Source organism: Pan paniscus, chromosome 4 (assembly GCF_029289425.2).
Source record: "Pan paniscus chromosome 4, NHGRI_mPanPan1-v2.0_pri, whole genome shotgun sequence".
NCBI lineage: Eukaryota > Metazoa > Chordata > Mammalia > Primates > Hominidae > Pan > Pan paniscus.
In genome coordinates, this window is record NC_073253.2 from 49,403,615 (window position 1) to 49,419,156 (window position 15,542).

Genomic DNA, 15,542 nt, shown 5'->3' on the forward strand with positions numbered 1-15,542 from the left:
TGGCTGATGGAACAGGTACAAGACCAGGGAGCATGAGATCCAAGTCCCAGTCTTAGAGCAGCCTCTGACTGGCAGTGCCATTGACAGTCTGGACATGTGGTCCCTGCTTCACATACCTAGCTCACTTAACTCTCTCAACTACCCCATGAATGGGCATGAAGGACTTCATCCTTACAGATGAAGGAATTGTGACTTAGAGAGCTAAGCATTCCATCAAGGTCATAAAAGATGACACTCATTCCAGGTCTGCCTGACTCCAAAATCTTCACGTATTCTTTGTCAAGTTGCCTCAAAAGTCACTTAAATCCTCTGAATCTTAGACTCCTCAAATATAAAGTGCCATGGAGCCCTAGGGATTCTATGAAGTGTCTCAGAAGTCACTTTGAGAAGGAAGTCCAAAAGGCAGGACCTGACCTACTCCTGATATGCACGTGGACACATACACACACACCCCAAGCAGTGCAGAGTTATGCCACTGTGACTGTCTTTATAAATATGGCTTTCTACATTTAGATTGAAGGGAGGATTTGCTGCTAAAAAAGTTTGAGGCCCATTCTTGCAAGTGATCTTTAAGGCCCCTCTTAGCTTTAATGTCTGGGACAGGGTCAGAGTTGTAAAGACATAACTTTAGTAAATCAAGACAGTCAGAGGATACTTTGTATTCACCTGGCTGGGTCTGTCCAGAATGCAGATATCTGATGCCTTTGAAAGAAAAGGCTGTGCCTGAACTCTGCTGATCCAAACACAATTTGAGAAAGTGTGTTGATTGTATTTGTGGAGATGGCCTTCTTATACAGGGCCAGTTAGAAAAAACATAGTCTGAGTTTTCTTCTCCCGTGAGCTCCACCATTCCTTGAGGGTTTCAGTTGGTCAGGGATGAAAGGTATGTAGCATTAGTGGCTTGTTTAATGCTTACTCCTTGTTTTTCCTCTTCCTCTCTATCTTGCCTCATCTTCTTTTTACCCTGTCCACCTTCAATCCTGTCTACCTCCTGTGGCCCCAAAGCCAGCTGGTAGACCAGAAAGTGGGAGTCTGTATTGGTAGAAAATGAATAAATTCACTTACTCCTTCAAGTCCTGCCTTTCCCACACTTGTATTCCTACACAGAGCAAAGAATTGGTGCTTAAGCAATAGCCATGAGGCAGGTGTCTTGAGGAATGCGTGGGGAGCCAAGTATTACTTTTCCTCCACCCTATAGCTCATACCCCTTCATTAAAAGCTACATATGTAGAAAATAATAAAGTTGACAAAAAACCAAGTGTTAATCACAGTGACGATGATAATACCTTTCTAAAAAACAATTATTGAGGTATACTTTATATGCCATAAAATTAGCTCATTATTAGTTACAATTCAATGACTTTTAGTAAATATACAGTATTGTATAACCATCACCATAGTCCAATTCTGGAACATTTCCATCATCCCAAAAAGATTTCTCGAGCTCATCTGTAGTCTCTACCTGCTCTCGCCTCCAGTCCTAGGTAACCACTAATCTACTTTCTGTCTCTATAGATTTGCTTTTCCTGGGCATTTCACATGAATGGAATCATATGATATGTGATATTTTGTGGCTGGCTTCTTTCAGTTAGCATACTCTTTTTAAGGTTAGTTTATATTTTATCATGTATCCTTTATACATAACACCTTTTTGAATGGCAGCATTATATAGAGGAAAAAGCATGAAAATCAGAAGCATGCAAACATGGGGCTGAATCAAAGCTGTGTCACTTCTTAGCTGTGTGACTTTGGGAAAGTTTCTCAATCTCTCTAGACCTATTTGTAGAATAAGAATAATAATCCATCCCTCAGCTGAAAGGAAATAGCTGGGTTGTGATGACAAATAGTGGGCGCGCAAGAAATCCAGTTCTTCTCTCTAAATTTCGCCAAAAACCTTTGCTTTTCTCACCCTTGCTTCAAACTTTAAAGTGACTCCTACAGCCTCCCTACCAGCCTTCACATCAAGCTTGAAACAAGAACCCACATAACAAATGATATCAGAAACGGAATTCCGCCAAAGGGAATCACATCCTTCATTAACAGAGCCCAGATGGTGAGGAACTAAAGGGATTTCCTTCAATTATATGGCTGTCATTTTTTTATAACGAATGTTAAATTGCATTTAATTATTATTGTAAGGGGGGAAATGTGTCAAGTTCTATCCTAGAATATTTTATGGAGTTGGTTTTCCTTTGGCAAGGCTCTAAGAACATCTTATTTTCCCACTAATTCTTATAAAACTGCCCCCATTAACATCAACACACAGATAACATGCAAACAAGTAGCAAAGAGCTAAAAACACCAGAGTAAATAAAATCCACCTCAAGCCAGGTACCATGGTGCATTCTTGTAGTCCCAGCTACTCTGGAGCCTGAGGCGGGAGGATTACTTGAGTGCAGGAGTTTAAGACCAGCCGGGGTAACATAGCTATAATACCTCTCAAAGAAAAAAAAAAAAAATCCACCTGAAATCCTCCAAACTCAACTTTTAGCCAATAGTTTCAGACCTTTTCTTTCCTGAACCTTCAGAAGACCCTGAATTTTGTGTGTGTCGCAAAATAGACTGAATCAAACTCCTTGTTCATTCCTCCAGCCCACCATCTCTGATTAGAACATGTTGTCATTTTGAGTTCCAACTCAGAGGGATCCTAAATGCAATCCCATCCTATAATCTAGGACACAAAGTTTACAGAGTTGCTACTCCTTAGCCCTGAGAGAAAATTTCCTGTCCTAAATCTGCTTTTCCTTTTGAATTACTGTTTATCTGTACTTCTAAATTTACCAGTGCTCCTTCACATTTCTGATTTTTTTTTCTGTCTCTCTCCTTGTCTGAGATTTATCACAGCTGTATTTCTTCACCAAACTCCTGAACCACTTAATTCCCCTCCATTTCCCGGATTTACTTCTTGTTAAGAATAGTATAAGAGTTAAAACAGAAAAGGATAAGGCTTCTCAATATTTTTACTAAATAAAATATGGTTATAACATATTTTGTGTATCCCTCTCTTCAAGGAGATGAGTACAGCATATCATTTTTCATGATATAAAATGCCTGTGGTCAAATGTAAAGTAATTATTAACAGAGGCAATATATGGCTTTCCAATCTTTATAAACTTTATAATCACTATACATATTATTGGAATTAAAGATGGCAAACAGTGATTCTTTCAAATAGGTAAATTAGATATAATTCCTACAAGTGATCAGCTTGTAACATTATCAGGTGAGTCTAATTTGAACTTCTGCTGCGATAAAGCTATACTCACATAGATAAACAGGTAAATACTATATCCAGACTGAACCAAGCACTTAAATTAATGTATTGATGTATTTGTATAAGGATTCCTGTGTTTCCTTGCTCTAAGTACTTATCTCGAAAATAGGAACTGTTAACAAAATCCATGGCTAACTTTTTCCCCAATATTAAGAGATGAAAGAAAGTGTAGGTAGGGTCCCAAGAGAGAAGTTTTCAGATACTGAGTTATCTCCTAATACAGGCTAGAAAAACGATAAATCTGATGAAAATAAATAAAAATTTGGGGGACAAAGTCATGTTAGGTTTATTGAGATATGTGAATTTCCCCAATCTTTAAAAACTGTTCTTATGCTAAAACTTACCCCTTCCTATCACCACAGTGAAGAGAGTAATTTATATCTAAGACCTTATTTTAGGGATTTTATTTTAGGCGGTATCATAGGAATTTATCTCATGGTATAAATAGTTTAGTAAATCTGGGATTTGGGAAAGAGTTTTTCTCTACAGCACAGGCCTTTTGTTCAGCAGCAGATGACAAAATAATTTTGAGGCAAGATGATTTAACTTCAGTTTGATGTCCAGCCATCCACCCCAAATCTTATGCTCCAAATTCCAGAATGTGGCCAGAGTATTGAAAATTAAGTTTTTAAAAAATCATTTGATCCAAATCTTCTAAATATATATACATATATGCAAGAATGACACAGCCTTCAAATTATGGTTTGGCCTATAGTTTGTGTATAGCTCTCTAGAGAATTTCGATCTTAAGGTTAAAATCTCAAATATGTGGAGATCATGTCTGAGGACTTGACTACCATAAAATTCTGTCAGCATCCATGCATCATGTATATGGATTACCAAATAATGCCGAGTCTCCTACCCTGAGATGGCAGCCAATTTTTGGTGTGCCTGACGGGCCATTTCACAGCCTTTGGTTCTTGTCTTGTGCATTTCCGCCCGGAGTGAGGGGCAGCTGACCGAGACATCCCCAATAGAAATGACCAGCTCTCGGTACAGGGCCACTTGTGTGTTGAACTCTTGGACAAGCTGGAAAAGAAGTGAGTTTTTTTTTTTTTACCAAACATTTCTCATCAGAAAGTTTCCTGTTTCGGAGTACATAAACAAGGGTCTTCACTGACCCCTGAGTCAGCTCCCCAGATCTCCAGCTAAGGAACCTAGGAATTGTTTAAAGCAGAAGGCACCAAAATGGCAAGTCTCTTTGTCCAAGGCAAGTATTTATTTTCATAGGCAAGCCTGGCCATGGAAGCTCTATTTCCAGACCTACTTCCCCTCACCCTTTCAGACTCAGTTTCTGAAGAGCAAGAGAGCGTATTTGGAGCGCTACCATACCACTCCCAGGCCAACAGAGAATGATGCTGGGGACTCCTACATAGACGGTCCCCTCTGCTACTGCTAGGACATGGCTTTTAAGTTGCACGGCGGGAGGGGCGGGGGAGGCGACAGGTAGGGTGTAATAGGCAAACCATTCACCTTTTGCTGGGCCACTGAACCTCTCGGCCTGACGGCCTGACGGGAAGACCAGCTACAGCCTCTGCGCTGGAACCTTCGACCCCTCCGCAGCGCCCCGTGCGCTGTATTTGGGTTTGTTTGCTACTCTGTCCCCAGAAAGCAGCATCCCCACCTCCTCATCCCTCCCTCCTCCGTGAGCGAGCCAGTTCACTGTGTCTTTCGCATCCACCATTCTTCGAGGGGGTACAGGCACAACCTACAGCCGCTGATCCCCAAGACCCTTGCTGTCACACTTCTTTCTGCAGGGTTATTACGACCGGGGTGTCACCCTGAATTTGGGGGACTGCAGATTTAAAAATAGTGCATGTGCCACGTGATCGGCATTGAGGAGCTGAGGGTGGGGGAGTGGCTGGCACTCAGGCAAATGATTAACATACATGACTCCCCCCACCCCCTCTCAATTAAAAAAAAAAAAAAGGCGCAGTTTTCACCCACCATCTTGCAGTCGTCCAGGGCTCGTTGGGTTTTGTGGGCGCTCTCGGAGCCGCTGCCCCTGCGCTCCCAGTCTCCGCTCTGCAGCGGGGGCTTGCTGATCTGGAAGATCGAGGAGCGGGTGGACCGGCTGGGGCGCTTTTTGCGCCCATTCGGTGCAGAACTCATGCATACACATCCACCAAGCCGAAGCCGCTGGTGCAGTGCGCCCCGGCGCGGGCGGCCCGGTTGTTGCCCTGGGCGCCGCCGCCAAGCAGCCGGAGCCCGGACCTGAGGCGCGCAGCTCACAGTGCTGGGGCTGGCTGCGCGGGTCGGTAACCTTCAGCTTGAAGGAGAGCCGGGGAAGGGCTAGCTGTGCCGTGCAGCATCGCTTCCACTAGCAGCGAGGAAGGGGCGCGATCAAGTTCTGCTCAGCAGCATTGCCGACCCTGTCCCGGGAGCTGGGCGCTGGCGCGGGCTCGCACTGCCTTCCTCTCGGCATGGATTGCAAGGCTGGGCGAGAAGGAACGCGCCGCCCGGCGGTTCCGAGTTTCCATTCAGGTGGGGGAGCAGCTTTCAAAGCCTGCGCTGCAAGGTGGGGGGCGGAAAGGGGTGTCGCTCTTGCTTCAGTGTCTTCCCGCAGCGGCACTCGGTTCGTCTTTCCCCTCCCTCCACTGTCGCCAGGCCTGGAAGGACTGGCCGTCCCCAAAGCAAGCAATTGGCTCTAATCGGCTGCCTTGATCCCTCGTCTCTAAGGGCTTGTCTGTTTGAAGATCCCAGATGAATCTGTGGCGGGACTGGCAGACGCAGAGAATCGGTCCGGCTGACGTTGTTCGCGGGCCCGCACATTGATAGGACGGGAATACTAATGTGATCTGTCCATGCAACCCCCTTCCCCCTCCACAGTTTATGCACTTATCCAATCAAATCCCCGGGAACATCAATTGCAATATTACTTCATCTGCTCTATTATTAGAAACGAAAAGTGTCATCAGAGTGGAGCACATGCCACATGCTGGGACCTAAACATGGATTTCAAATAAGCCAGTGTGGGCTTGAGGCCCTCACCAACTGAGACTGAGACAGGGGCCACAGGAGGGAGTGAGGTTTTGCTCCAAATGGAAGACCTCTTGATAACCTAAAAGGAAAGCTTTGTTTCCCTGAGTTGTTTTGTTTTTATTTCGTCCTTGTTCATGGAGAGGGAAAGAGGAGAGCCAGTGAGGCAGAATGCACAGAGGCATTCACTCACATTGGGCCTCATCCCCATCCCATTTCAAGTAGTAAAGCTCTTGGTCTTGCATTGCAGGGTCTCAGGACCCAGCTCCTAGAGTTCCCTTCTGGAGACTTGAACAAATAAGAGCCAAGAGATCTCCCTGGACACTCAAAATGACCTTCTTCTCACTTATGGGATATCAGTAACCCAGAGGCCAACAGAGGTGGCCCAGAAAATCGGGGATGATTCTTGTGTGAAAGGAGTGGGGGTGAGGCCCTCAGCCATTTAAGTTCACCCTTCCCACTGACATCTTCCTAAGGTTCTTCTGGGAGGAAGAGAGAGTGTTGTGGCATTCAACTCTAAGGCTCTAAGGATGCTTGTTCTCCTGAATGATTTGTTTGGAGAGGGAGATAAAGGGGTCTCCCATAGGAAAACTAGTTATGTATTAGTAATCCTAATAAGAACAGATTAGAGGTTCCTGGTCAGTCTGTTAAAGGGATATGGTGAGTACATAGAAAGAGAAAGCCTGAAATAGCCAGGAAGGTTAATATCCTAAGGAGAGTGGCTTTACAACCTTTTCTACAAGACAAGTAAATATAATGGGGTACTATAATAAGAGAGTTATTTGGTCTTTGTCCCCAGTCCCTAGGGCAGAACTCCTAAAACCCTTAGAAATTGCCTGAGTTATTATGATAAGCCATCTTGTCACCAGAAAGACCAAGCCTTGATTAGTTGCTTGCAACTTTCAGCCTCATCTCCCAATCTCAGGGAATAGGAGAGGAGCTAGTGACTGCGTTCCTCACCAATGGCCAATTATTTAATCAATCATGCCTACATAAAGAAACCTCTGTAAAACTCCTAAACAACAATAGAGTGTGGGGAGCTTCTGGGTTGTGGAAGACATCTAGGTGCTGGAAGGGTGGTACACCAGGAAAGAGCATGGAAGTTCCATGTCCTTTTCCCATACCTTGCCCTATGTTTCTCTTCCAGTTGGCTGCTCCTCAGTTGTATCCTTTAGAATAGACTGCTAATAGTAAGTAAAGCTCTTTCCTGAGTGCTGTGAGTCATTCTAGTGAATTACCAAATCTGAGAAGGCGGTTATAGGAACCCCTGAATTTGTCGCCAAGATGGAGAGAAGAGTTGGTAACCTGTGGATCCCATACTTGTGACTGGCCTCTGAGATGAGGACAGTCTTGTGGGACTGAGCCCTTAAACCTGTAAATCTGACGTTAACTCTGGGTAGTTAGTGCCAGAAATGAGTTGTAGGCCACCTAATTGGTGTTAGAGAGTTGGAGAAGTGCTATTGGAAAAGACATCATGTATTTGGGTGGGAAGGAAAAAAAACCTAACAGATGGATCACTGAGTGGATATTTGGCTACATTTTTTTTTTTTTTTCTGAGTCAGGGTCTTGCTCCGTCACCCAGATTGGAATTTAGTGACACCATGAGAGCTCACTTCAGCCTCAACTTCCTGGGCTCAGGTGATCCTCCCACTTCAGCCTCCCAAGTAGTTGAGACTACAGGCACATGCCACCTAATATTTTGTAAAGACAGAGTTTTGCCATGTTGCCCAGGCTGGTCTTGAACTCCTGAGCTCAAGTAATCCACACACCTTCACCTGCCAAAGTGCTGGGATTACAGGTGTGAGCCACCGCGCCTGACCAGAACTTCACACAAGCTTGGGAGTCAGTTTTCCCTATCAAAGACTAGAGAAAGGAGGCATCAGCTCTCAGGCCCAGACCTTGGTGTGCTGCTATCCTCCAGGTGTTTAGATGTCCCAGAGACTGAGAGAAAGGGCTCTTCTGCTGGTTGAAGATAACAGGTTAGTGCTTAGTCAGCTCCCTGACCCTTTCTCTTTCCTGCAATCTCAATTACCTCCCCTCCCTTCCTCCCTCCCTCCTTTTTTCCTTCCTTCCTTCCCTCCTTCCTTCCTTCCTTCTTTCCTTCCTTCCTTCCTCTCTCTCTTCCTTCTCTCTCTCTTTCTTTCATTCTTTTGTTCATTCGTTCATTCTACGGAGTCTCACTCTGTTTCCCAGGCTGTAGTGCAGACTTCTGAGTAGTTCCACAGACATGCCTGAGTTGGCCGCTCCTGAGTTGTATTCTTTAGAATAGACTGGTAATAGTAAGAAAAGCTCTTTCCTGAATGCTGTGTCATTCTAGTGAATTACCAAATCTGAGAAGGAGGTTGTAGGAACTCCTTCCTACAACCTGAGCTGAGTGGACCACAGGCACGTGCCACCACGCCCGGCTAACTTTTGTATTTTTAGTAGAGACAAGGTTTCACAATGTTGGCCAGGCTGGTCTCAAACTCCTGACCTCAGGTGATCTGCCTGCCTCAGCCTCCCAAAGTGCTGGGATTGCAGGCATGAGGCTCTGTGCCCAGCCCCAATTTTCTTTCTACTTAACGTGTGTAAAGAGAGAAGCAGAAAAACGCATCAGGTGCCTGGGGTTTTGTGAGGGGTGAGGATGCTTGGGATGATGAAGAGGAAGATAACAGAGAGACTGAGGGGCTTTAAAGAAGGATCGATAATATTTATTTGTAGATGGTTTAAGTCCTGTGTTATAAACCTCTTTCACTGTCACTAGCTTACCCCTGCACTCTCCACCCAACTTTCAGGAAAAGTCTGCTATAACCCATTGTTGGTGGTGCTTTGGAGAACTAAGGGAAAAGGGGCTACCTTTTACATGTGTGTGTGCACATGGGTTGGAGAGGATAGGACACTGGAGATCAGTCTGCTGGAAATCTTTTTCCATGGCTCTGTTGATTCATCCCCTTTCCCTGTGAGGAAATAGCCACTTCTACCAGATTTGAGCATCTTAAACCTACTCAGTAGTAGGTTTCTACTCCAGTTACAACCATCTGGTTTCTAACCCCCAGCTCCCTTCTTCTGCCTAGAGACAATTTCAACAAATTAAAAGAAAAAAAGGCAATATAATTGCACTGCCCTATTTCTATGCCATATTTCTTGCAGGAGCTGGGGGGCAGGGGTGGGGGATGGAATAAATAGGTCAAATGCAATGCCACATCTGAAAGACTACTGACTTGGGAACCTGCTGGGGCATTAAGTGGAAATTTCACTCGTAGGTGCCCCTTGGCCTTCCCTGATACACAGCCCAAGCCATTTTCCTGAGAAGGGAGAAAAATAGCATCAATCTCAGAGCTGTCTCTCCCAGCCAGTGACAAATGCTGTAATCAGAATAGCAGCAGGCAGGCTTAGTTTCCTAACCTTCCCCCACATTCAAAACTGCATGAATTTACATTCCTGAGGCTGTCTGACTGCCAAGTAGAAGGGTAAAGTGTAGTTGGAAATCTCAACAACAGGCACATATTTTGATTACCCAGACCCGATTTTGGCACATGCCTGATCATTGGTCACCTATAGGTATATGGCTTTGACAAGAGTCACATCCTAGATTCACTCCAATATAAGATATACCTTACATTTTGTGTTCTCTCTGTGATAGTTTTGAGAATTCATTTTGATTTGAAATTTTAAAGAACATCAGAGAACATCAGTTTAGAATGAATATGAGCAATTGCTGAGTTTCTTCAAATTGGTTCTGTAGGGAACCGTAGTGGGACCCAGAAATGAACACTTCATAATGGATTGGCCTCTCATGAGAGGTGATAGTAGGAGGCAGGTTTCATCTGGGAATAAAGTTCAGAGAAGTGAAAAAAAGGGGGGGCCCTTACATGAGTGGGTCTCTGATAGAGGCAGAGAAAAATACATTAAGATTCTGAATTCCAGAAGCTAGGGAGATCTGAAGGGCATGATCAAGTTATTTTTTTGTTGGTGTCAAAAGATAAGAGATAAAGTTATTGTGAAGAACTTAGTGAATAAACTATCTAACAGATGGTTTCTTTCTGCTAAAAGCATAAGAGGGTGCAATATGTTGGGAACATTTATTTATTAATTTCACAAATATTTTTGGGTATTCTTGTTAGGGGCAGATCCAGGTTTTGTTGGTCTTGAAGCTTATACAATTTGGGAGCCCCTCTTAAAGAAAAAGAACACAAAAATTTAAATACAAGATGAGATACATTGTCTTAGAAGGAGCTTATGCAAGTGAGGTTCCCTGAAGTTTAGGCTTCATGAAATTCACGGTAAATTTCAACCTTGGAGTGTTTCTTGTGTGCATAATGGGCATCTAGTGTTTTGCTTGCTCAATTTTTATTCTCCCTTTTCTGATGATAGCACCTTAAATTTCCTATGAGAAATCAGTCCTCTCTCACTTTTTGCCCACATGGCTCTGTGCATGGGCATATGATTCAGGACTGACCAATACAAATACTGTATCTCAGTGGCCACAATGACTGGTTTAATAATGGTTATGAAATCTAAGTTGGACCAATGAACTTTAGCATTGGGACTTTTTCTGGAACTATTAGGTTGAAAGATATGAAATTGCCATTATTCAACCATTTTGACCTACATAAATAGCAATTTTATATATTTCAACCTAATATTTCGTTTTTTTTCTTTCCATTGGGTTGGTAAACTGGTAAGATGAAAGCTGGAATTTCTGGTGGCCATTTTTGCCATTCATGGTCAACAGACTGCCTGAGATCTAACCCAGAGGATTAGAATGGAGAGATGGAGAGATATTGATTCTTAATTATATTATTTGAGTTTGTAGATCCATCTCTGCCTTAAGTCAAACTATACCTGCAATTTCATTTAGGTGGACCAAAAAATTTCCTTTCAAATTAAGTCAGTTTTATTTGGATTACTACCACTTGCAACCAAAAGAGTCTTGATTAATATATGTAAAGAATAATTGTGAAAAAGTATAGGATACATCAAATCAATCCATCTAATACTTATTGAATGTTTACTATGAGCAAGGTACTACATTAATGACAAAGAGAAGATATAATAAGAGTAAAGATATAATTCTTTTTAAGGCACTTATACTTGGGAGATAAAATATACAGACAAGAAACCACTAAGAACAATAAAATATGTAATAGTGTTACTTTCTGCTACATATAAATACTGCAGGAATTTAGAGATGAGATCAATCTCTGTATGCTGAGGTTACTAGAAAAGGCTACATGATAGAGATGGAACCTGAGATAGGCATTGATGTATATGTATACAGGATTGGGATAGGTGGAGGAGTGTGGGACAGCTTTTCAGTGGTTGGCTAAGAGCAGGAGTAAGGGAGTAAAGAATGGAGGGCATGAAGAGTCAGACCTGAATTGAAGATAAATAGGAGAGGCCATTGTGAAAGTGTTGTGGGTGAGGTCACAAAAGTAGGACAAATGATCTGCTTCCTTTGGTTTAGGAAAGGAAGAAGGACAGTACGTTAGCAGCAGAGAAAACCTAACAATTTTCTTTGGATGACAATAATGTACATGATTTGAGGCTGCATTGGGAATAGATATACCCAAAGGACTTATCTCATGTCTGCTATTGACTTACTACAGCTTTGCAGAAGTGAACCTGGAGGCTGAACTCCAGTGTTTTGAGAAAATGTTGATGCAAGTTATAGGTAGAGTGGAAGTTAATGGTAACTAAGAATGGCATGGTTAACATTACTTAGAGCCTTTAGAGTAAAACAGAGGAGTTTGATTCTGATTCTGGTTTGGGATAGACCATTGGCAAAAGAGGACCACTGCCATTTCTCAAGTGAACTAATGAGGCATGTGATGTTTTAAGAAAACTGATTTGGCAGTGATATGTAGAATGCATTGGAATGAAGAGACAGTGAATCCATCTACTGAGCTATTATAATAATCCAAGTGGAAGAGGAATGTGACTGCTGGGAGGAGAGTCAGAATCAGGGAGAAATTTCAGAGGGTTTTAGGGTCAGAGCATTATCTCAACACAGGACTGACTAGAAAAAAATCTGAACTAGCTAAGGTAAAAGGCAACAGGTATTTTAATTTCCCATGGAAATGACAAAACTCAATGACAATTGTCCCTGAAATTTGAATTTAGCCCTGACTCTATAGACTCCTTCCTACCTGATATGTACCCAGGACATATACCCATTAGTCAAGCCCTCCAGCCTACTTTGTCTATGAATTCTTCTGAGACCTCTTACCTATTTGACTAGAATTCTTTCTAGCCAACCACAGCTCTGGCCTAAATCTAACCTGCATTACACTATATCCAGACACTAGTCAGCCTGTGCTTTGCTTACCCTGTTTCCTTCTGCTGGCCTCACCATCTCTTTCTGCAGTGGCTACTCTTCCAATAAAACCTGGTTCCTTTAAGGACACTTCTGGGCCTGCCAAATATGCTAAAACACACGTTGAAGGAACACTGCAGTGGACAGGATGTGTCTGCAGAACCAGTTCCTTAACTGTCCTTTGACCCATCTGTGCCCTGGTTCATTTCTGGCCTTCCATTTTCTACCTTTGCTTCATTATCTGAGTCCTCTTTGTGCTTTTCTCTCTCTCTCTCTCTCTCTAATAACCACACAATTAATGCATATATATATTTTTCCTTGTTTTAAAACAACTGAAGTGCAGATAAGGATAAAATCCCTTTTGAGCACCATTCCAGCCTCAGTACTCTCCTGGCTCCCCCAAAATAATCTTTCTGGAAGGTTTTATATGTAGATTTTCTGTTACATAATTGTATACTTATATCTTCCTGAAAAAACATGTAGAGTTTTGGTATTGTTTATTTATGTGTATGTTTTTATAGAAATCATACATTGTATGTTATTCTACAATATGCGTTTTTTTTTTTTTTTTTTTTTTTGAGACAGAGTCTCACCGTGTCACCCAGGCTGGAATGCAGTGGTGTGATCATGGCTCACCACAACCTTCATCTCTGGGGCTCGAGCAATTCTCCCACCTCAGCCTTTTGAGTAGCTGGGACCATGGTACTTGCCACCATGCTTGGCTAATTTTTTGTATTTTTAGTAGAGATGGGGTTTCACCATGTTGCCCAAGCTGGTCTCGAATTCCTGAGCTCAAGCGATCTGCCTGCCTCAGTCTCCCAAAGTGCTGGATTACAGGTGTGAGCCGGACACACAGATGCTGGACATTTTTTCTTTCTACTTAACACTAAGTCTTTGGAGAGGCTTCTATATTAATAGACATCTACCTCGATCTTGTACTTCTGCATAATATTCCAGAATAATAGACATCATAACTTACTAAACCATTCCCCAGTTGGGACATTTAGATTTCCAATGTTTTAATATTATTAACAAGACTGCAATGAAATGCTTAAGCATGCTCTTTTCTTCATATGAGAGTATATACAATATTTCATAAGTATATATAAAGAAGTGAAATTGCTGGGTCACAGAGTATGTGCATTTACATTTTTAAGAGATATTCTGAAATTTCTTTCCAATATGGTTGTATCAAATTACATTCATGCTGGCTATGTATGAAAGTACCCGTTTCCCTACATACTGGCCAGTTGAAAGACCAGTTTAACATCATTAAGCTTTTGAATTTGTTCCAACTTGATTTTTTTTTATTTCAATGCTATATTTTTATCTCTCAGCCTTCTAGTTCCTCTTCACAGGCTTTCACTGATTTTGATTTAGCAGAGAATATCTATGGGATCACACTTGGTAATGCTTCCATCCATCCCCCTCACCCTACTCCCCACACTCATATGCTACCCTCCCACCCACTATGACTCTCAAACTCCTACTCACATCAGTAGCCTTGAGTGGATGCAGCCCACCTTTGAAAGAGTGAGTTTATAAATTGCACCAATTAGGAAACATAGAACAGGGATGAGATAAAAGAGTAAAAGATGAATTTGAATTTCCTAATCTGAGAAATTATAAAAATGGAGCTTTCCCTGACAGAATTGGACAACTGAAAATATTAGACTAGGTGACAGGTTGGGTCTAGAGATGTAAATTGTGAAGTCAGAAACAAAAAGTGTTCAATGACATCTTGAGCATGAATGTGTTTCCAGGAAGGATTAGTACAGAGAGAAAAAAGGCAGAGGGTGAGGATTAAGTCCTGAGGCATGTCAACAGATAGGAGGTGGAATGCGATAATGAGTCAGTGGAGATGGAGCGGGGACTGCCTGAGAAAGACAGGAAGAATCCACTGAATACAGTGACCCAGAAGCAAAGGGCAGAGTCACTTTCAAGGAGTGAGCTGTATTTGCCCCAGAGCTATCAAGCAGAAGAGGATTTAGAAAAATATCTTTTGCCAGGAAGAGGTCATTGTGGAAAGTTGTGTATTTTCAATAATAAAAGAAGCTAAACCCAAATTAGAAGTGAGCAATAAGGATGCAAAGTGGAAGAAGCAGGCGGAGATCACAAGTACAAGGGCAAGAAGGAGACAGAGTGATACCCACAGAATGGCAGGTTCTGATCTGTGTGTGCAAAAGGACATGTTTGAAAAAGAAGGAAGGAACCAGTAGATAAGCAAAGATAGACATTGCTTTAATAAGGCATAATTATAGGAAAAACAATGTCAGCTGAGAGAAGAAAGAAGTGGTCCAATGTACAAATGAATGGAAGTTTACTGATTTTTTTTTTTTTGCAAATAAGGAGTTGTGGACAGTCTTTCCAGAAGACCCTAACAGGAATTCAGTGCTGTTGGTCTCAGTTTAACAGTGATAATAAAATCTAGGTCTAAAGTGTCTACGCCCTTAGGATATGTTAATAAAATAATCAATTGAACAAACAAAGGAGTACAAAATAATACCATCAGCTGGCATTGGGGATTGAGGCATTAGAACTCTTGAGTTTTCTATCTAATTTTTGAAATTCTGATACATCAGAGGGTGATGAGGGAAATTCAGAGTCTTCTGCTAGGGAGTTTGTGTTTTTTTCTGAGGTTGGTTCTGAAAGAACATTCTACAATTCCTCTCAATAACCTGTTCTAGCATCCAACAAGTCAGGACATTCTTATTTATATATATTTCAAATTTCTCTTTGGAGCAATTTCATTTCACTTTCTTAGTGAAGATGGGAAATAAATAGCATGTGTTGCCAGGCTTAAAATAAGACAGATGACTAAAAATAAAAATTGCGCTTTCAAAACGATGGTGTAGGTAAGTCTTTTACCCCTGATAGAAATGGGGAGAGAACTAGGTTGGAGAGAGAATAACTCCAAGGTGTGGGGAATCTAGGGTTTCTCCTCCCAAAGGGAATTGAGGAATAACAGGGCTCTTCTAAGGGACTGAGAGATGG

The 15,542-nt window shown here is 42.2% G+C and overlaps 1 protein-coding gene across 2 annotated transcripts in view; it reads right to left on the reverse strand.

Annotated features, from left to right (window-relative positions):
• Positions 1-6,234, reverse strand: part of RGS7BP (regulator of G protein signaling 7 binding protein) — a 108,741-nt gene extending 102,507 nt beyond the window's left edge. Inside the window, exons 1-2 of one of the 2 annotated variants that reach the window (XR_004671540.3) lie at positions 5,222-6,234; positions 4,137-4,303 (exon numbers count right to left, since the gene is read on the reverse strand). Coding sequence is in view for 1 of the 2 variants with exons in the window: in XM_034960035.3 (XP_034815926.1) it covers positions 4,137-4,303; positions 5,222-5,386 (332 nt within the window). In the remaining variant the exon portion in view is untranslated. The remainder of the gene's footprint in view (positions 1-4,136; positions 4,304-5,221) is intronic. The other variant, XM_034960035.3, reaches the window with a different exon arrangement.
• Positions 6,235-15,542: the final 9,308 nt, after the last annotated feature.